General features: G+C 42.6%; 1 protein-coding gene across 1 annotated transcript; it reads left to right on the top strand.

Moving 5' to 3' along the window:
- Positions 1–20: 20 nt before the first annotated feature.
- On the top strand, positions 21–21,594 carry LOC146342486 (vomeronasal type-2 receptor 26-like). The gene is made up of 6 exons (XM_084807860.1): positions 21–238; positions 12,133–12,310; positions 16,846–17,700; positions 18,702–18,938; positions 19,733–19,853; positions 20,693–21,594. The coding sequence occupies exons 1-6, from the start codon at positions 21–23 to the stop codon at positions 21,592–21,594; spliced, it is 2,511 nt and encodes an 836-aa protein (XP_084663986.1).
- Positions 21,595–22,676: the final 1,082 nt, after the last annotated feature.

Below are 22,676 nucleotides of genomic sequence, written 5' to 3'. Positions count from 1 at the left end.
GAGGAAGATGTCCATACAAGATGCTGGTATTTATACTGTTGGTATTAGTGCAACTACCTCAGAGAGTGTGTGATGTTCCAGTCGCTAACTGCAAAACCATTGACCCTGTTCCAATTAACCACAAGTATTATCAATCAGGAGACATCATCATTTCTGGCATTATTTCCCAGATCTACACGTTTTCTGACCCCGTAAGCTTCAGATCTCATCCCTCTCATGAACTCCTTGATGAGCTCGTGTAAGATTTCTTAACCATATCATTTTCCAGAGGAATTGCTGTGTTACTCTGCTGCAGCCCCAACAACAGAGAGTTGTATGTCACTGTAAAGATTTACAGACTTATTATGGAAAGAGCATTCATAGATGAGAGTTTGCATCTGAGCCGGTAGACTCTAGACTATTGATCATTTTAAGCATATCATATATCTGTCTATAATATTCTCAGGCTAGGTAATCTATTTGCCTTTAATTTCAGTCAGGTGGGAATGAGGGACTGCACCTCTCTGTCTTTCATTTTAAAAAGGCATTCTTCCCCTCTATATGTATTATTATTATTACTATTACTATTATTATTATTATTTTAGCAGTAATAATATCAATAGCCCAGGTGCTTATATCACAAGCATCATTTTGTAAATGCTCCTCATTGTTTAAGGATCTCCTGTAATAAGACAAGTCTATAGAATGACAACTCTCGGCATTGCTTTCTATTGAACAGGAAGAATGACATCAGCATTCTCTCCATGCTTTGCTTTAGGTTATTTGGAATATTACATGGAGGTAATATTGAAATTGAATATCATAGGAATTCTTGGAAACTTACAACCTACAGTATATGTTCAGGTAGATTTTTTTTCAGCTTTTATAATGTTCTGCATACTGCAACATCTATTGCAGGATATGTTGTAGTTTCATGGTCACCCTGAACAACATCTGGTTTAATGGAAACTATTTTATTTAATTGTGCATACTGCAATCCTATACATGTTTACTCAGATGTAGGTCCCATTGGGTTTACATACTCATTGAGTAAGTCTCACAGTATGTACTGCCTTTGTCATTCATAAGGTTTTGGTCAATGGCCATAGTTGATGTTTAGGGTTTGGTTCTGAATTGACTGTCTGGCACTGCTTATTCTATTGGGAGTGAATGATTTATCCCAGTCTGTTTCTGTTGGGTATTCTTTCCTGAATAAAATAGGAAAGCCCTCTTTTGCATGTTCCATGATTTCTTTCCCCCTTTTTTATTTAATATGTAATATAAAGCTGTACAGAAGTTTAAGCATACAATCCATATAAAATACCTCTAATACAAACTCCATTTACAAAAGGCAGAATATTACCTTGCCTATAAGGTTTAACAATTTAAATCAATCATAAAGAATGACAAAGAGTTCTAAAAAGAAGTCTGTACTCCATGTTCCTTTAGAACAATCAAATACAGATTAATTTGCTGAATGCCATTGATTTAACTTATAAAAGGATACACACTAGTGTCTCCTTTGTTAAACCCATCAGTAAAAAACTGTTCTACCATACAGGATAAAAAAGTAACTTGGGGGGAGTTGTTCTCACCTTCATAAAATCAAAACTTTCCCACCAATCTTTCTGAAATGTTTAGAAGCCAGAAGCAAGCGTTGGTTTTATATACTCTAAAAATTTCATGAATATTGGGAAATCTTGAGGAAGAAACAGCAGCTTAAAGACAAAAAGCAAAAACAAAAACAAAACCCTCTCCATGACAGAAATGACTGGGGGGGGGGGGAGTTGTCAGCCATTTGTGAGTTCCTGAATAGATCAGAGGGTTTTCATCTGAAAAAATGATGACTTTCTATTCTTCATGTATTGGAGTTGGTGTAAAACTTTTTTTTCAAAGTTCCTTTTCATTTGTTTTTTTGTTTTTGTTTTTTAAATAAGCTTTTTTTTTTTTTACATGTAATGATAGTCAAGGGGACTAATGATATGCCCAATAGCTTCCCATTTTTCTCCCCCCCCCCCGTTGATTTACAATATTGGGGGTGGGATTGCTGTTTACCTCATATTATTAGTGGCTGAGAAGGAGGAAAAGAAAATGATGCTATTTTGTGGATGTGTGTCTCTGTATGTGTGTGTGTGTGGAGTGTGAATTTACTGGGAAAGGTGGGGTGGTGGGGAGACACCCCCTCCCAATTCTGCTGGGAACCCAGTGTGTGAAGACTCTCCTCACACTCTGATTTCCCATCAGATTTACCCACCCACCCCGCAATTCCACCAAACGGCCCACCAAACAGAACTTGATAGGAGCTGGGGATTCTACTGAAGAGAGAGTAAGGTACAGTGGCTAGAAAAATAATGCTGTGTTAGCCTTATGTCATGGGGAGTGATAAAAGGGGGAAACAATTGCATTACCCCCAGGAAACACAGGCAGAAATTCAACAGGGAAAGATGGCACACCATTTCTGTATGAGGTGTTTGGGATGAGGCAGGTGATCACCCGCTTGTTTTAATAGGAGCTGGGAGGACTCCTTGAATTCTACTGAAGGGAGTAAGGTACGGTGGTTTGAGCATTAATGCTATGTAAGCCTTGAGTCCTGCAAAGTGGTAAAAGGGAGAGTGGACCACATAATTTGCCTCCAGGAAAGGCAGGCAGTAAATCAACTGGCGAAGATGGTACCATTCCTGTATGAGATTTTGGGATGTGTCAGGTGCATTGAAAGTTTCTGGGAAAACTCCCTGAGTTCTACTGAAGGGAGTAAGGTACAATAATGTATGTTTACTTAAAAGAGGGGAAACACATTGTGGAGCATTATGTTCAGTGGTGACCTGATTTTCTCTGATGAGGCTTCTAACAAAGTGATTTTCAGGTTTGGCAGCTGGCTGGGCCTGAAGAGCTGTTTGCCAAGAGAACTGTGGGCACAACCTCACTAGAAGTTGGAACTGTTAGTTACCGAGTAGGAAATTAACCTGAGAAAGAGAAAAAGTGGTGGATAAGTGCTCTGCCTGTCTTTGTCACACACACATATATGCTTGTTGTACTACTACTACTACTACTACTACTATTATTATTATTAAATGTTTCTATACCGCCCAATAGCCAGAGCTCTCTGGGTGGTTTACAAAGATTAAAAACATTAAAAATACAATATACAGAGATTAAAAACCATTTACATAAAAAAAACATGAACAGACAACATACACAAAAGAAACATATATCTAAAACAACTTCAAACAATCTCAAAAACAAACAACCATAAACATAAGACATTCCAGGATCAATTAAACACTTATCATATACTGCCAAATGCCTGGGAGAAGAGAAAGGTCTTAAGCTGATGCTGAAAAGATAACAATATTGGCGCCAGGTGGGACTTGTCGGGGAGGTCATTCCATAATTTGGAGGCCACCACTGAAAAGGCCCTCTCCCTTGTCTCATGTTCCAAGCTTCCCTTAGTGTAGGCAGCTGGAGGAGGGCCTTAGATGTTGAGCATAGTGTACTGGTAGGTTTGTGCTGGGAGAGGCGCTCCATCAGGTATTGTGGTCCCAAACCATGTAAGGTTTTATAGGTTAAAACCAGCACCTTGAATCAGGCTTGGAAACATACAAGCAGCCAGTGCAAGCAGGCCAGAGTCGGTCTTATATGTTCGGACCTTCTGGTCCCCGTGGCCACCACATTTTCCACGAGCTGCAGTTTCTGAACCGTCTTCAAAGGCAGCCCCACATAGAGTACATTGCAGTAATCGAATTTGGAGATTAGTACCCTCTAAATAACCTCTGGGTTAGAATTAGTGTAGCTAGGAATTGCAGATGGAGGCAGATACATAAGAGGTGAGACTCAGAAATTGGGTTGAACTACAGACCACATTTATTTAATTTATTTAATTTCTCTGCAGGATCTGTAGAAAAGGCAAAGCTGTGTGGGGCCAGTTAACCTGCTGCAGCAACTAGCCTGATGTCTACTTGATTGAGCCATAACCCTACTCTGGGCAACTTGTGGGCATAAATTGCTCACCCTCTATTCATAGGCCACACCCATCTGGGTATGGAGGATGGCCTTCCCAATTCAACCCCTCCTAAGGCCCCACAATTCCAGGCAGATGCTACAGGTTAGCCACAAAGGCTATCTGTGCCCTGCCCACAAGCTCCACAGGACTAAGAAGCAGGTCTCAGGGATGGCCAGTCATCATGAAGGTGCCTCATGTGCTCACCTGATCTCGTCTGATCTTGGAAGCTAAGCAGGGTCAGCTCTGGTTAGTACGCGGATGGGAAACCGCCTGGGAATCAGGCTTCCTGCATTGAGCAGGGGGTTGGACTCAATGGTCTTATAGGCCCCTTCCAACCCTATGATTCTGTGATTGTGTGATTGTGTCCCTTCATAACCAAACTAAATGAAATTCTCCAGGCCTCTCTGCAGATCAAAAAGAAACAGGCCATTACCTGAGTCTGACAGGTAAATTCTGTCTGCCATATATTGTTGAAACCTGGCATGATAAATATCTGGGTAAAATACTACCCCACCACCTCTGCCCACTATAGCCAGCCTCCACCTTTCCAGCCTGGTCCAGGCACCCACTGTTGTTCTCATTGTGCCAAACCATGTGGGAAAACGTATTGTGCCAAAGGTTCAGGATGGTCTCAAAGTGGATGAGCCCAAGATGCATCCTCATCACTTGGTCTCTTTACCAAGCTTACTCAGAAGGGAAATAACATATCCTAACTGTGGTAGCCTTTGCAACAAGGTAGCCAGAGGCAGTGGCTTTAACCTCCATTGAAGTGAAAGTGGATGCTGAGGCCTTGCTAAGCATTTTTTTTTCCAGCTACGCTTCCCCCAGAGATCCTCACAGATGGAGGAACTAACTTCCCCTCTGAAGTCATGGAGTGTCTCTGGAAGTATTCTGTGTTAAAACACTCTAAAACCACATCATGGCGATCACTAGTGACGGAGTAAGATAGTCTTCCAAGAGTAGAGCCTTAACAGTGGGTCTGCAGGTGGCTGTAAAGGCCGATTCTGGATCTACACAGCCTCCCACAGTGAGGACATAGGTTTCCAGGTGGAAGGCGGTCACAGTGAGGGTTTGTTTGATGTGCCTTCCATTGAGCTTGTTCGTTTCTCCCTTTCGACCTGTTCTTGTGCTTCTTCAAAGTCCATAGCGCCTTTAATATAGGCTGACCTCCAGTTGGAACGCTCATGGGTTAGAGCTTCCCAGTTCTCAATGCTTATGTTACATTTTCTTAGATTCGCTTTGAGAACATCTTTAAATCTCTTTTGCTGTCCACCAATATTCCATTTTCCATTCATAAGTTGGGAATAAAGTAGCTGCTTTGGGAGATGATGATCAGGCATTCGAACAGCATGGCCGGTCCAGCGAAGTTGATGTTGGAGAATCATTGTTTCAATGCTAGTGATCTTTGCTTCTTCCAGTATGCTGACATTAGTCCGTCTGTCTTCCCAAGTAATTTGCAGAACTTTTCGGAGGCAGCGTTGATGGAATCTTTCAAGAATTTGGAAGTGATGTTTATAGATGGTCCATGTTTCACAGGCGTACAGCCAGGTCGGTAGTACAATGGCTTTGTAAACAATAGGGATGTCAGAGGATTCCACCACAGATCTCAGTGAGGCTGAATGCCAGTGCATTCGGCCCCCCAAAATCTGTGGTGGAACGAAGACCCCCCGCCCCACCACCCCGTGAAAAGCACACGAAACAGAGCACTTACCTGGTGCCATTTGCGCTGCTTTGCGAATGGTGGCTGCGTCTACGGCCGCCATTCGCTTCCCCATTTTAGCTGTGATAGTCTATGTAAATACTTAGATAGCCTATCACGGCTAATGCAGGGACACCATTTGCATCCCTGAGGAGGCCGTGATAGGCTACATAAATATTTACATAGCCTATCATGGCAAAAAAAGGGAACACAAATGGCGGCCATCATAGCTGCCGCCATTTGCACCCCTGTTTTTTTGCCGTGATAGGCTACATATATATTTACGTAGCCTATCACGGCAAAAAAACAGGAACGCAAATGGCGGCCACCGTAGCTGCAGCCTTATGCGTCCACAGGCTCCGCACGCCTGCGAATGTACCCGGCTGGCGGCTCCATGGAGTTGCCGCAAAGTGGAGCTGGCCAGGTTAGGATTTCGGAGGGAGGTGTGGAGCGCCTCTCCCCCACTGTGAATCACCCCTTCGAAAAGGTAAGTGACTTTTGCACATCCCTAGTAAACAAGCATTTTAGTCTCCTTGCGAATGTCCCGATCCTCGAACACTCTACACTTCATTCGGGAGAATGCTACACTCGCAGAGCTCAGGCGATGCTGAATTTCAGCATCGATGTCAGCTTTTGTGGAGAGATGGCTGCCAAGATAAGAAAAGTGATCAACATTTTCCAGCATCACACTGTTAAGCTGGATTGATGGCGCTACAGAGGGATTGGTTTGTGCTTGCTGGTAAAACACTTTGGGTTTTTTGATGTTAAGCGAGAGGCTGAGCTTTTCATATGCTTCTGCGAAGATGTTTAGGATAGTTTGGAGACCTTCCTCTGACTGTGCGCAGATTACGTTATCATCAGCATATCGAAGTTCTATGACAGAGGTTGTAATTACCTTACTTTTTGCTTTCAGCCTACTCAGATTAAAAAGTTTTCTATCTGTTCGATATATGATTTCTACACCAGTGGGAAGTTTCCCTTCAACAAGGTGTAGAATCATAGCGATAAAGATAATGAATAAGATTGGAGCAATGATGCATCCCTGTTTAACGCCTGATCCCCCTTTGAATGGATCACTTTGAGAACCATTGTTATCCAAGATTGTTGCCATCATGTCGTCATGGAGGAACTGCAAGATGTTCACAAATTTATTAGGACATCCAGTTTTCAGAAGGATGGTCCAGAGAGCAGTTTGGTTTACAGTGTCGAAGGCTTTAGTCAAGTCAATAAACGCCATGTACAAAGGTTGGTTTTGCTCCCTGCATTTTTCTTGGAGCTGTCATGCAGTGAAGATCATATCCATTGTCCCCCTAGAGGGGTGGAAGCCATTTTGGGATTCAGGGAGGATGTCTTATGAGATAGATAGAAGGTGATCTGCAAGGATCCTTGCCAGGATTTTGTCTGCCGTAGCTAAACAGGAGATGCCTCGATAGTTTCCACAATCTGTTCTATTGCCCCTTTTGAAAAGAGTGTTAATTATGGCATCCCTGAAGTCTGCTGGGATCTCCTCCATCATCTAGATTTTTTCGATGAGCTTGTGAAGCTGTTGTGTAGGCTCAGGCCCACCTTCTTTAAAAACTTCAGCAGAGGTCCCATCAGGTCCACTAGCATTGTTATTTTTCATTTGGTTGATGGCTTTACTGACTTCCTCCAAACTAGGGGATACTGCAAGCTCATCTCTGGTTTGTTTTTGTGGAATTTGTGAGAAGACCTCATCAGCCACAATAGAGTTACATTTAAGGAGGTTGTGATCATGCTCTTTCCAATGCAGTGCAATAGACTCTTTGTCCTTTAGAAGTTTGGCACCATCTATTGAGCGTCAGGGGTTTGTACCATGATTTGTTGGTCCATAGATGGCCTTTGTGGCATTAAAAAAGCCCCGTGTATCATGGACATCTGCAAGATGCTGGATTTCTTGAGCTTTCTTTATCCACCAGGTGTTCTTAAGTTCTCTAGTTCTTCTTTGGACCTCAGCCTTTGCACTGGAGTGGATTTTTTTCTTAGCAGCACAGTTGATGTCTTTTTGCCATATTTGGAAGGCTTTCCTTTTCTTATCAATAATACGTTCAATCTCCCTATCATTCTCATCAAACCAATCCTAAAGTTTCTTAGTTTGGTATCCGATAGTTTGTTCACAGGCTGCAATAATGGAGGTCTTCAGTTTATTCCAGTGTTCCTCGACATTTTCAGGGGTTTCCATAGAAAAATAGTTCCTTCATATAGTTTCATAGTTACTTGAGAGTTGTTTGAAAGCAGGCTCGCTTAATAGGATCTTGAAGGGCTTGGGTGTTGATTTTACGTCTTAGTTTTCTTCCTTGGAGCCTACGTTGAGGGACAATCTTAATGGCCATTGTAGAACGAATTAATCAGTGGTCTGTCCAGCAGTCATCAGCTCTCATCATGGCTCTGCTGAGGAGTACATCACAACGATCTCTAGCACGGACAATTACATAGTCTAAGTAGGGATGGTGGAGAATTCTGCCACAGATTTCAGTGAGGCCTAATGCACTGGCATTCGGCCCCCCGAAATCCGTGGTGGAATGGCCTGCCCCCCCTGCCCCCTCCGCGGATTCACCCTGGGATGAGGCTTACCTGGGGTGGATGTTCCGGATGGCGGCGGCTCCGGCGGCAGGTCTGGCAACAGCGGCGGCAGCTGGTCTTTCAACCGGCTGCCGCGGCCACCATTGTCGTCCTGGTCTTTGCCGTGATAGGCTACGTAAGTATTTACGTAGCCTATCACGGCAAGCCAAGCAAAAAAAAAAAAAGGCATACGCAAATGGCGGCGCCTACGGAGGCTGCCATTTGCATTCCCTATTTTTTGCCATTTTAGTCTACATAAATATTTACGTTAGCTATTACGGCGGGAAAAAAAGGAACGCAAATAGCACCCACTACGCTATTTGTGTTCCCCTTTTTTTCTCCGTAATAGCCTACGTAAATATTTACGTAGACTAAAATGGCGAAAAATAGGAATGCAAATGGCGGCTGCCGTAGCCGCCACCATTTTCATACACCTTTTTTTTTTTTTGCTCAGCTGTGATAGGCTACGTAAATACTTACGTAGCCTATCATGGCTGCCTGGCTGGACACAAGTGGCGGCTGCTATGGCAGCCACCATTTGCGTCCGCAGCAACCTGTCTGCGGCCAGAACTCTGGCTGTGGATGGGCCTGGCCGGCTGCAGAGCGGAGCGGGCCAGGCAGGATTCCGGGGGGGAGGACCTGATCACCTCCCCCCTGTCAAGGATTCTGGGGGGAGGGATGGAGCGCCTCCCCCCCACAGCGAACACAAGCTGCAAAAAGGTAAGTGACTTTCGTACATCCCTAAGTCTAAGAGATGCCAGTGCTTTGACTGAGGATGGTTCCATGATGTTTTAAATTTATTTTTCTGGCAAAAGAGTGTGTTGGTAATAACAAGATTATGCTCTGCACATTAGGCAGAAGTAAAATTCCATTCTGGTTGCTATTGCTGACTCCTTCTTTCCCAATGATTCCCGGCCACAAATCAAAATCATGCCCAACTCTTGCACTGAAATCACCCAGGAGGATAATTTCATCCTCCTTAGGTATCTCTGATAAGATGGTGTCAAGCTGGGAGTAAATTTTTTCTTTGATGTCTTCATCAGCATCAACTGTTGGTGCATAGGCACTTAAAATAGTTGCCTGCTGGTTTTTGGCAAGTTTTATTCGAAGGGTTGAGAGTCGTTTGTTAATGCCAGTAGGAACTTCTGACAAGAGCTTCATAAAAAAATCTCACTCACTGCATCGTCACCTTGTTGTGGTGAGTGGGCTGGTGTGTTCCAATGAACCCTGTGAGCGAAGCCATCAGGAGTTATGTACTCTCAGCAGGGACACCCATGGCGGTAAGGTCAAGGGGGAGGAACCAGACAAAGAACAGTCCAAGAAAGTCCTCAACGGCAGAACAGGTGGAAGATAACAAGATGTATGTTACAATGGCTGTGAAGGCAGATGAAGGCTGCAACAGACAAAGGACTACCAATTGTCATGTTATTCATGCCATTGGATTAGAGCCTTTTTCTGTGAAGACTGTGTGTTGATCATTGTGCACTGTTCTCCACACATAAAACAAATTCACGCACAGGCATCTTCCAATCCAAAAACCACAGCATACCATCCATAGTGCAATGAACCAGAGAAAAGAGTTAATGCCACCCAGAGGATGATTCACAACCATGGGTTAAGCCCTCAGCACTCATAACCCCCCAAACCCAGCGACTTATGAGTATCCTATGCTTTGCACCTCCCTCTCTGCATTTTTGCTAGCTGGGCTTTGGGGAGGGGGAGGGAAGGAGATTGGGATGGCAATAGGAAAAGGTGTAAGGCAGCTTCCTCAGTCTCCTCCCCTTTCTGCCCTCAGGAACATCTCCTTTCCCCCCATCTCCGCACTCCATTTTGTGAGAATGGAGAGGTACCTGGTGTGGTTCTTTCTGTGCTGGCTACAAGGGGGAGGGGAGCATGATTACCTGGCTACAAGGTTGGAGCCCTGTCTCTAATCTCATATCCAGGAAACTGAACAATGCTATGTCTAGGGGACATAGGATTGCTCCCTAAGACTTATGTTGACATCCACCTAAATGATTGGGCTGAGAAAACGACACAGAACGGAGCCACCCTGGAGGATTCTGGGTGGGGGGAGGAACAGATCACCTCCCCCCCCTGGCAGATTCCCCACCGGATTGGATGGTGGGGAATCCATACACCCCTAGGTGTTAGTGCCCAAGCCATATGGGACTATCAGGTTTTGTGTGGACTATAAAAAAATCAAATTCCATAAACAAGCTAGGCAGATCCATCTTCAATACCCCAAATAGACATGTTAGACATGCTGGGTTTTGTCAAATTACTCTTGACCATAGATTTGTGCAAGCATTTCTGGCAGGTGGCTTTAGATGAGGAAGCCAAGCACAAAATGGCTTTTGTGACACCTGATGGCTTGTATGACTTAGATGTTTTACCTTTAGGATTGTGGAATTTTCCTGCATCCCATCAAAGGGTAATCAATGGTTATGAAATGGAAGTGGCACCTTTGTGATGGTATGTACATTTCAGATGCTCTTTCCAGAAAAGACATTGGAAGTAAATTGCCATAAAATTTTCCCAAATCCCGTCTCACTATGCTGAATATTTCACAATGATCGTATGTAAGGATAAGGGTTCTCTTTGAGGGGGAGGAGCTGTGAAGGAACAGAACTATCTTCTAATTTTGTATATTGTTTCATTTGTGTATTATGGGCTTAATTTGCTTTCTGTGGTTGCTAAAATGAAAAGGTCAAAAGTTGAAGCAGTTACTCGAAAATCTGTAAGGCGAGTAGAAGGTAGGAGATTGAATGGATGGTTATCAAGATAAGAAGCTAGCAACAAGGTCTGTTTTTGTTTTTTTATTATTATTGAGGTGCCAAAAGTAAGTAGTTTTGATTCTGCAAGAACTGTTGCAAAGAGCTCAGCAGAAGGAATAGAGGGTTAAGGTGAGCCCTGTGATTGGTCACAGTTGCAAGAACACAAGTTAGCTTTAATATATAAAAATGGAAGGCAAAAATTATATTTTTAGATAGAAGACAGAAGAAGGAAAGGGGGACTGAAGAAGGTTGAAAGGCTAGAAGGACAAAAGGAAAAAGAAAGATGTTTGGGAGGGCTAGAAACCTGACAGTAAGATATTGTTGGGAAGAACTTGTATAATAGTCCAGTAGTCTAGCTAGGATTAGCTGGATGCATTTAAATCCTGGTTATTTTATTATCCTTTTACATTCATGATCGTGTATGCATGTGCAGTGTAACCATTCAGATGTTAAAAACTTTTTCTTAATAATAATAGTTTTTCAATAAACTTTTAAAATGAAGTTATTAAAACATTGTGGTTTCCTTTCTTTTTGGATTATCCACCCCATACTTGAAAGCCAAAACCTATACTACATAAAAGAATTTAGAGGGGACCAAGGAGGTTTTTAAGGCTGTTTGGTGGAGGCAGCTGGGGAAAATAAAGATTTACATCTCATGGCAGTGGAAAGGTACCAGGAAAGGAGGGGCAAAAAGGACTGGGGTACTCAATTAGGCCTGGTCAGGATATAGCTTGTCCCAGGACAGGTGGATTTTCAACATTGTATATATCTGTGGTTTCCAAAGAAGTAATGGTGTTGGGAATGGCATTCAGATTCATCAGAAGTCTAGGTTGGCGTGCCAGTGTTTCATCACAATTCCCTGAACTGAGGGCTGTACAATCTATTTTTGTACAATATATTTGCTAAACATCTATTGAATGAAAATGCAGCATGCTCCATATTCTGAAGTGGGGGCACTCTGACACAGCATGTAAACCACATTGCAGATTTTTAACTCAGATGTACCAGCACACCCTGGCTTTGGTGTATGCTGTAAAGGAGATCAATGAAAATCACCAGAGCTTACCCAACCTCACCCTGGGCTTCTACATCTATAACAGCCATTTTGTTGCAAGCTGGACTTATCTTGCTTCAATGGAACTTCTCTCCACCTGGGGCAGATTCATCCCTAACTACAAGTGTGACATCCAGGATAATGCAGTAGCTGTTATTGGGGGTCCTAATTCCGATGTATGTCTTTTCATTGCAACCATTCTGTGTGTCTACAAGTTTCCACAGGTAAGATGTACACAACCATCTCTGGCTTTTTTTGATGAGGGGTTGTTGTTTTGGACTTTTGGTAGATAGAAAATGGCACAGTAGTGTCACAACTTGTCTTCTGTTTAAAGAAGAAATCTTAACCCAGAACAAGATGTCTTTTCCTGTAGTGAAGGCAGATTAGTTGCTCTTCCCGCTTGCTCAGATAGGCAGGAATATGCAAATTATGCTTGAAGTGCTCTCTCTCGCAGAGGAGCAACCTACTTTTGTTTCTGCCTAGCTCTGAGACAGTTGTTTCTAGACAAGATCTGGAGATCCCTATCCAAACAGACAAATTTCTGAGGTGAACTTTTTTGAACAAGACAACGAGCACCGTTTCACATGTGCAATGCCATCCCCTTGATCTCAGGAACTCATCCTGGGATTATCTGGTGATTCTCCATGCGCAAATCTGACCATGACTGGGAAATCCAGCCCAAGAGGAGTGTGGGGAGACTGGCTATGGGATTTCTGTTCACCAATATGTATGTGACCCCCCCCACACACACACACAATCACACACTCAGACAAGAGGCTTCAATCCACCCATGTGGGCATGACCCTTCATGACCTCTCTGGATTCTGCAGATTGTACAGGAGCATAGAAGCTCCACAGATAATTCACAGGCACCTATGGAAGCAATTCCTATTAATACAAGGCACTTGCCTGCTTGACTCAGCAGCAGTGACTACAGGTGATGCACAACACCCTATATTTTTTTTATTTATTTTATTTTATTTTATTTATTTCATTTCTATACCACCCAATAGCCGAAGCTCTCTGGGCGGTTCACAAAAACCAAAACCAAACAACACACAACAAAACAATTTAAAATATACAGAACATTAAAACCACAATATAACAATACAACCACAATAAAACCTAGCAGCAGTACAGGAGTTTAAAATACAGATTTAAAACAGCAAAGATAAAAATTTAGAAAGCTAAAATGCCTGGGAAAATAAAAAGGTCTTCACCTGGCGCCGAAAAGAGTACAATGTAGGCGCCAGGCGAACCTCACTAGGGAGCTCATTCCAGAGCCGGGGTGCCACAACAGAAAAAGCCCTCCTCCTAGTAGCCACCCGCCTCACTTCCTTTGGCAGGGGCTCACGGAGAAGGGCCTCTGATGATGATCTTAAGGTCCGGGCAGGCACATATGGGAGGAGGCGATCCTTCAGGTAACCTGGCCCCAAGCCGTTAAAGGCTTTGAATGTTAACACCAGCACTTTGAATCGGGCCCGGAAATGGACTGGCAGACAGTGCAGCTGGAAAAGTACTGGCGTAATATGAGCTCACAGGCCAGTCCCTGCGAATGGTTTATGGTTTATGAAACCATATGGTTTATGAAACCATATGGTTTATGGTTTATGAAACCATTGCTTTTGGCCTTGTTTTCTGCAGACACTCAGTTGACCTGGAAATGCAGTGCTTGTCATTGCTAGTAAAGAATTTGTTGCATTCAGTTTCCTATTGACAAAAATGGGGAGGATCCACATCGCTAGTGAGAGTGGAACTCATGCAGCTAATAAACCAATGTGTGAGCCTTTGTTTTCTGGACCTCATTTCATTCTCATTGGTTGTAATAGCTACCAGAGTGCATTTTAAACAAGTAAGGCCATGAGACTTCTAGGACAGCCCCTTCCCTGTGAACCAGATTTAATTCCAGTCCTTGGTAGCAGCTTATGCAGCTTTATCAGGAGGTGATTTCAACTCCAAATGGATCTCCTCACCTCACAAGCAAGATCAGAATATTCCTGTGCAGGCAGAGTACAGATATTGCAAAAAGCATGGACCTTCTGTACCCCCTGATCTTTTGCTGTTGTTGTTGTTCAGTCGTTCAGTCGTGTCCGACTCTTCGTGACCCCATGGACCATAGCACGCCAGGCCTTCCTGTCCTGCGCTCTCTCCCGGAGTGTGCTCAAGTTCATATTCATTGCATCAGTGATACTATCTAGCCATCTCATCCTCTGCCGTCCCCTTCTCCTTTTGCCTTCAGTCTTTCCCAGCATCAGGGTCTTTTCCAGAGAGTTTTCTCTTCGCATTAGGTGGCCAAAATATTGGAGCTTCAGCTTCAGTATCTGTCCTTCCAATGAGCACTCAGGGTTGATTTCCTTTAGGATGGACTGATTTGACCTCCTTGCGGTTCAGGGGACCCTGATCTTTAGGTCTACTATATTCCTTTCCAACTATGCCCCTGACAGCAAGAGTGCTCCACAAAGGTTGAGTGGATAGGGCATAGGTAATCTTAGCAGCTTCTAAATGGCCAAGGAGGTATTGGTACTTTGGCCTGGTGGTACTCAAAGTGGGAAAGTCTTAGCTCCTTCCAATGTCTCAGGATGCCCTCAGCCAGGGATAATTTCTACACCAAGATTGGCTTCAGCTCCAATCTGGTTATAGAATATTTTAAGACAGAGTTTAAGGTGTATGAGAGGAAGTTCATAGATATCCTGGCTTCTTGCAGGGCCTCCAGCAAGATAATCTATGAAGCTATCTGGAGGGTTTTCACCAGGTGTTGCAGAAGGAAAGAGATAAATGGAGTGAAGGCAGGGATTAAGGTCATGCTTGCCTTCACTCCAAGGTGCACTCAAGCAGAGTCTATGCCCTAACCTTCTGAATAGGCAAGTCTCAGCTTTTCAACAGCCCAGAAGATTCTATGGCTGCCTATCCTCACATCAAGTTGATGAAAGGGAGAAGCCTCTTCAAACCCCCCACAATTCAGAGATACCCCATTTGAGACTTACACAAAGTCCTAAGGGCCCTAACCAACCTCCTTTTGAGCCATTCTCTAATGCTTCTCTCAATTTCCCCTCAATTCCCTACCTTGGAATGTCCAGTCCTAGTGGCTATTGCTTTGGAATGCAGGATATCTGGGAGTGTTACTGGCCATGCAGGGGACCGAGGACTGTTACTGGCCATGGAGATGTATGTTTTTCATCCAGACTCAGTGGTGTTGCATTTGGGTCCAAATGCTGTTCCGATAGTAAATTCTGTGTTTCACAGGGCACAGGAGTAGATACTACCTGCCTTTTGTCCCCATTAAGGCAAACCTATTGAGAAGGAATGGCACAGAGTGGGTGTCAAATATGCCAACAAAATTTACCTCAACCATATCAAGGTCTTTGGGGCTTCTGATTATTTATTTCTTTTCAGTCAATACCAAGAGGAAGAGGGCCTCTAAGATGACTCTGACAGTCAGGCAGGTTCAAAGACTGCATCTCTCTGTATCATGAGGCTTTTACATATGTTCTCATTCCATGAGGGATTCTATGATATCTGCCATTTTCAGCACCAATGTCCATCTAGTCAACTGCAGGGCTGCCATATGAAAATCAGTGCCATACATCATGCAACACTACAAATTGGATACAGCTAGATACACTTGGCTCAGCCAAAGCCTCCTTTGGATGGTGGGTACTCCAGCAGGTGGTGGCACCAGTGAGGGGACCATCCTATGTGGGTACCACTGTTTCATATCCCACCCAAGGATATCCTCCTCCAGTGCAATAAAAAGGAACATTGGGACTTACCATGATATGTTCATTTTCTGCATTGGATAGAAGATACCATCCCTTCCTTGGAATGAGTACTCCTTGCTGCTGTGCAGAGTTTTGGAGTTTCTGATTGACAGGTAAGATATATCACTATTTTATGTTGTTCTCCCTTCATGCTATTTCTCTGTTACTGTTTCCAAGTCATAACTTTTATTCCTGTGGTTCTGTGGCTTGTGTGTACATATGTTTATTCCTCTTTTGTTTGTCTCTTTCACTGTGGCACCTCCACTAGGGAGTATACTTCAAGCCTAATTTTCGTATCCCTCCTATCAGAGCAAGTAGAATGGGTAACCCATCCAAGGATATTTTCCATTCAATGCAGAAAAGAAAATATCACAGTAAGTTCCAACATTCCTTTCAGGTTTATTTGGAGATACGAATGAAGAACATCTCTCCAACATCTATTCCAGAGGTCTCCAGACATTGTGGAGAGGTGGGCAGATCTGAAATTCTGAAAGAGTGTCATGGGCACTCTCACAAAATGGGTTCCATGAGGGACCTCATCCTTGCATAAAATGTTTGCCACAGCGGGCGTGACCAGTCACTAAACACTCATTTCCCAGAAAGCAAATTGGTGATACTAAAAGAAAAATAACTTTCCCGAGGATCTAAATACAAGACAGAAGTGGGGCCTGAGCTCTAAAACCAGTTTTATGAACCCAAATAAATATGGCAACAAAGGTCAGCACTTCACTTTGTCACATGGTTGCCTGCCTCACAGAGGAAAAGAAAAATGTATCTAAAATATCTAAATTAAATTAAATAAATAAAACTTAAACACAAATCTTAAGAAATAAAATAAAAATGAGGTTGGGCAAGGATCCTAGTGGGCACCAAGAGATGTGTCCGCAGCAAATTGGTGGCCATGGGTCTACTGAATTTTATGAAAGAGGGAGCTATCTAAGAAAGTAGGGAAATTGCTCTGCCCTTTTTCTAGCTCCTAATTTTATTTATTGTCTTTACAGCTTGGATATGGCTCTGCTCCAGTGATGAATGGCCAAAGCCAAGGACTTTTCTTCCAAGGGATGTTTCCTAATGGAGACCACCAGTATTTGGGGATTCTACAGCTGCTGCTGCTTTTCAGATGGACCTGGGTTGGGGTAATTTTTGCACACTACAGTGGAGAGAAGTTTGTAGAGACTGTGCTTCCCAGGTTTTCTAGGAAAGGTATCTGCTTTGACTTTATAGAAATATTACCAACTGTGTATTTTAACACTGATATTGCTGACATAATAGCAGACTGGATCAAAATATACAAGGTTATTATGAATAGTACTGCCAGTATTGTGATCATACATGGTGAAATTCTCACTATATTTTTGAGAATCTTTCCCTGGGTTTCAGAAGTTGAAAACATACCAATTAAGACTAAAGGTAAAGTCTGGATAATGACAGCCCAGATGGAGTTCACATCACTTGCCTTTCAAAGATTTTGGGACATAGACATCATCCATGGTGCTCTATCCCTTGCAATTCACTCAAAGGATGTGACTGGATTCCATAAATTTCTTCAGATGAGAAATCCTACCTCAGACAAAGAGGATGGCTTTATCAGGGACTTCTGGCAACAGGCATTTAACTGTGTGTTCCCAAACACTACATTAGAAAAGGAGAATGAGAACATCTGCACTGGGGAGGAGAAGCTGGAGAGTCTTCCGACATCTGTTTTTGAAATGAGCATGACCAGCCACAGCTACAGTGTCTACAATGCTGTCCATGCTGTGGCACATGCTTTGCAATCCATGCATTCATCAACATCCAAACACAGAGGAATGTTGGATGGAGAAAGACAGGTGCTTCTGAGTCAGCAGCCATGGCAGGTAATGTCCTGGACATAAAAATGCAGGAGAGCTCAGAAAGGCCCAGCATGGATTGATGCTACTATCCATTTAGTGTGTGTGTGTGTTTTCCAAATTTATTTATTATTTATTTTATTTTACTGCTCCATATCTAAAACAGATTTTGGAGTAGTGAACATAATAATAAAAGGTAAAATAATAAAAGGATAAAATGATTAAATCACCATTGTTAAAATTATGCTTTTAAAAACAGAATACCAATAAGTGGCTGGTCAGTTAAGGAATGCCAGTGGAACAGTGCTGTTTTCAGGAGGCACCGGAAGCAACACAGTGTTGGTGCTTGCCTGACCTCCAGGCTCCAGGGGCAGGGCGTTCCAGAGAAAGGGGGCTGCCACACTGAAGGCTGTTCTCCTGGTGGACTCCAATCAGGCCACAGGTCCATGTGGAACCACCAGGAGCATGCCATCTGATAACCTCAGTGACCGGGCAGGTTCGTAAGGGAGAAGGCACTCTCTCAGGTACCCCAGTCCCAGTGTCTTTTTAAATATTTGTTTGTTTGTTTTGTTTTGTTTAGATTTTAGCTCTGATATATAAAAGTGCTAGGCACAGTGGCTATCGCCACCTTAACAGCCCAAGAATGCCTGTAGTCCACAATGGAGGGCCCAGAGGCATTATGAGGAAAGTGAGATGATGTGAGCTCTGCAGCCACTTCACCAGATCTTCTTTTCTTCTCTTATCTTATCAGTGCTGATCTTCTTACTGCTGCTTGTTCCTGCTGCTCTCCATGCCACCACTAGTTCTCATCCCTCTGTCCCTGGTAAGCTTTCCAGGGAGGGTGGCATCACCAGGGTGCTGCTGAGGGTGGCTCCAAAGGGCATATTGCCCGGGGCCCTCGCAAACCAAAGTGTGACTCTAAGGGACATCTTGTCCAGCCCTCTTCATCTGACACACCCTTAATATAAGGCTGCAATTGGGGCGCAATAATATTACTTGCCTTCCCTGTTTTGTTTTGTTTAATTTAGCTTCACTGCCATCTGAGAAAGGTCTCATTTAACAACAGTGTTGGAGAAAAGGTTTCCTTTGATGAAAATGGGGAATTAGTAACTGGATTTGATATTATCAACTGGGTCACATTCCCAAACCAGTCCTTTCTCAGAATCAAAATTGGAAAGGTTGACCCCATCGCCCCCAAAGATAAACTGTTCAGCATTGCTGTGGAGGCCATTGAATGGCCCAGCATCTTTAACCAGGTATGGTCAGTACCTAATTTGGGTTCACATCTAATAATATGCCCATTTTTTAAAGAGGTAGATGGTTGTTCAGGTACTGAAATAGCTCTAGTGTTGTCTTCTGCCATTTTGCTGAGGCCCATTCCAATTTTGATTTTATTTCCCAAACTTTCAATGGGAAAAATCCAGAAGCTGAATCAATGCAATTATTTGTGGTCTCTATGGCTCTAATTCTGGGCAAATGTACATTCTCACTGAACAGTGTACAGCTTATTTCTAAGTAAATATGTGTTGGAATTGTAAACTTCAGCAGAATAAGTACATTCTGATATAGGTATTTATTTACTTCTAGCAGCATAAGTAAATGAAATATAACTAAGCAACAATGACCAATTACAGCAAAGGGTAGAAATATTTTACAAATGGCATTCTAAAGTGTTCCAATGATAGACATTGGCCAACATTTGTAAGAAGTAGAAATAATTGCCTTTTTCATATTCTCAAAAGCTTCAGTAACAGCCAGCGTTGGAGGTCCCAAGAAGACATGACATACCAAATGCTACCTAGACAAGTCATGGTAGACATAAACTGATTGAGACATGTTTGGTACAAATCCATGGATGGTTGGGGAATGCTGGGAGTTGTAGGACTATTTTTCTGTCTAATCATGCATAGGATTGCACCCTTATGATAACTGGAAGAATTTCCATTCTTCTAGTGTAAATCCATTATTTAACCACATGGCACCTATTAACGTATAAGCTCCACAAATACATTCTCTACATGTTTAAACATTCACAATTTTCATTTATACAAAGGTACAGCCCATCTCTCTGTGTAACGATGTCTGTGAATTGGGTTACAGTAAGACAAAGAAGGAAGGGAAGCCATTTTGCTGCTATGATTGCCTTCTATGCCCAGCAGGGATGATTTCAAACCAGAAGGGTAAGAGATGTCAGAGGATCTTTCCTAGAAGGCACAAGATTATTATCTTGGCTGTTTCTGGATTCTAGAAACAGATCCATATGCAGCTAATGAGGTAGCCTTATTTGCAGTGGCTGTTGGAAAGAGTAGAGCAAAGATTCTAAAAACTGTGGCTGTAGTGCACATAATGAACTGATCTGAGCAGTTTCAACCTTTTTCTTTCAGTGACAGTCTTTGCTTTTGTGGTAAAATTGTGAGACCCTGTGGTTAAATTCAATAAAATCAACTGACTGACTCACTGACTGATGAGTTAAGTTTAAAAAACGTGGGGGGAGAGGGGCTGTAATTCATCATATGCACATTTGAGTGTTCAGAAACCATTTTCCTCATGTATAAGAAAAAATGTTCACAGTAAAGTGGTGTGGCTTGATAAGGGGATGCATTTGCATATACCCACATGATGTTCATGCCCTCATGAATATAGCACTCAACTTCACAGAAACAAACAAAAAACCAAAACAAATGAAAGATACAATAGAAAACAAAAGAAAAGAAAAGGATTTCAGTATTTCCAGAGAATTTGGAGATGGCTGTCATTATAACTTCTGGCTTGTGATCTCCAGGGGGAAAAGACACATTTGGTGATGGAGATCAGCTTCTTCTCCTAGTCACAGGGCACAAGAGTATGCATTCTTTCTGCTTCATTCATGTGTATGGATCCCTGCAAATCTATTAGCAATGGAATGGTGCTAACTGATTTTGATGTAGCCATCCTTAGTCAGGACATTGAAATATTAATTGCTGCATGGCAATGCTTGCAACACTTTCATTTATAGAATAAAACATCTTCTCTTTTTCAGACATGGATAACTGTTACGAGTGTCCAGAAGATCATTATCCAAACAAAGACCAGGATTTATGCATTCCCAAATATATCAGCTTTCTGACTTATGAGGAACCTTTGGGATTCAGTTTGGCTATTTTTGCTCTTTCCCTTTCTTTCATCACAGCATTGGTGCTTTGGATTTTCATTAAGCACAAGGACACTCCCATAGTCAAAGCAAACAACCAAAATCTCACTTTCATTCTCCTTGTCTCCCTTCTGCTCTCCTTCCTTTGTGTTTTGCTATTCATCGGCCAGCCTGAGAAGGTGACATGCCTCCTTCGACAAACCGCTTTTGGCATTGTCTTCTCAGTGGCAGTTTCCTGTGTGTTGGCCAAAACCATCACTGTGGTCCTTGCTTTCATGGCCAGAAAGCCAGGGTCTAGAATGAGGAAATGGGTGGGGAAAGGACTGGCTAATGCCATTGTTCTTTCCAGCTTCTTTATCCAAGCTATTATTTGCACAATATGGCTGGCAACCTCTCCACCATTTCCAGATTTTGACATGCATTCAATGATGGAAGAAATCGTACTGGAATGTAATGAAGGTTCATCTATCATGTTCTGCTGTGTCCTGGGCTTCATGGGCTTCCTGGCCCTTGTTAGCTTCACTGTGGCTTTCCTAGGCAGGAACTTACCTGACAGTTTTAACGAAGCCAAGTTTATCACCCTCAGCATGTTGGTCTTTTGTAGTGTTTGGCTGACCTTTGTTCCAACCTACTTGAGCACAAAAGGAAAATACATGGTGGCTGTGGATATCTTCTGCATCTTGGCTTCAAGCGCTGGATTACTTGGCTGTATTTTCCCTCCCAAATGCTATATCATTGTGATGAGACCTGAATTGAACAACAGGCAGCAGCTAATGGGAAGAAAGTATTAATGAATCCAAAACTATATGACAATGGTGTGAAGGAACAAGCTGTCTTCTAATTTTGTATATAGTTACTTTGAATATTATAGGGTTTACAAAATTCTGCGTTTACTAAAACCAAAAGGTCAAGGGTTCAGGCTGCCAAAAAAAGTTGCCAGAAGTAACTTTGCTTTTGCAGAAATATTTGCAAATAGTTTAGCGGAAGGCATTTAGGGCAAGCCTTATAGATTGTTTGAGAGTTACAAGAGTATCTTTTAGCTTTAACCTATAAAATACTGAGGCCAAAATAAAGCTTTTAGAAGGCAGAGGAAGGATGAAAGAGAAATAAAGACTGGAAGGAAAAATGAATCTAAAAGAGAAAATCAGAGAGCTTTTTTGTGGAGAAGCTCAATACTTAGAAAAGCTGAGGACTCTGACAATACAATCTTGTCAGGGAATCTTAGACTATGGGGCCATAGTCTACTTAGGAAATTGCTGGATGCATTTACTCTTGTTATTTTCTCACCATTTTGCTCTTAAAGTTTTAGTTTGTGTGTGTGTGCTGTAACTATTTAGATGTTAAAACCTTTTTCCTAATAATGATAATTTTTAGTAAACTCCTAGAATTGTGTTGTTGAAACCTTGTGGTCTTCTTTCTTCTTGGATTGTCTACCACATGCTTAAAAGCCAAACCCACACTGCCTAAAGGTGTTACAAGAGAACCAGAGGATTTTAAGGCCCTTTGGTGGAGGCAGCTGGGGAAAATAAAGAATTGATCTGGTGGCAGCAGAAAGGTCATTGAAAGGGAATGGCAAACAGGAGTGGGACACTCTATTTAGCCTTGTCTCCCTTCTGTTCACTGGCCAGGGCATAGCTGGTCCCATGACATGTGGACTAGTTAAAATGAGCTATGAGTATGTCCCATTATGTGTTATGGGTTTTAACTCAGTCACAATTTATGGAATTGGTTTCAATGGGATGTAATAATGATGGACTGGATCTGTTTTCTGCTTTGGGATTTATTCTATTTCTAGATTGGATACATTGTGGAAATAGTGGATTTGATCCACAGTCTAGTAAATTCGAGTTAATGTAGTATATTTACATGCAAT

This window comes from Heloderma suspectum, chromosome 6 (genome assembly GCF_057233095.1).
Source record: "Heloderma suspectum isolate Gila_16-S chromosome 6, 16-S_ref, whole genome shotgun sequence".
Taxonomy (NCBI): Eukaryota; Metazoa; Chordata; class Lepidosauria; order Squamata; family Helodermatidae; genus Heloderma; species Heloderma suspectum.
Note: the sequence above shows the minus strand (reverse complement) of the source record. Positions and strands in the feature narration are given on the sequence as shown.

Excerpts from the sequence above, each read along its gene's own strand:
- LOC146342486 (XM_084807860.1), top strand. The coding sequence starts at position 21 with ATGCTGGTATTTATACTGTTGGTATTAGTGCAACTACCTCAGAGAGTG. Across the intron at positions 17,701-18,701 it reads TGAGTCAGCAGCCATGGCAG|CTTCACTGCCATCTGAGAAA; the intron begins GTAATGTCCTGG and ends TGTTTAATTTAG. Across the intron at positions 18,939-19,732 it reads TCTTTAACCAGGTATGGTCA|CCCATCTCTCTGTGTAACGA; the intron begins GTACCTAATTTG and ends ACAAAGGTACAG.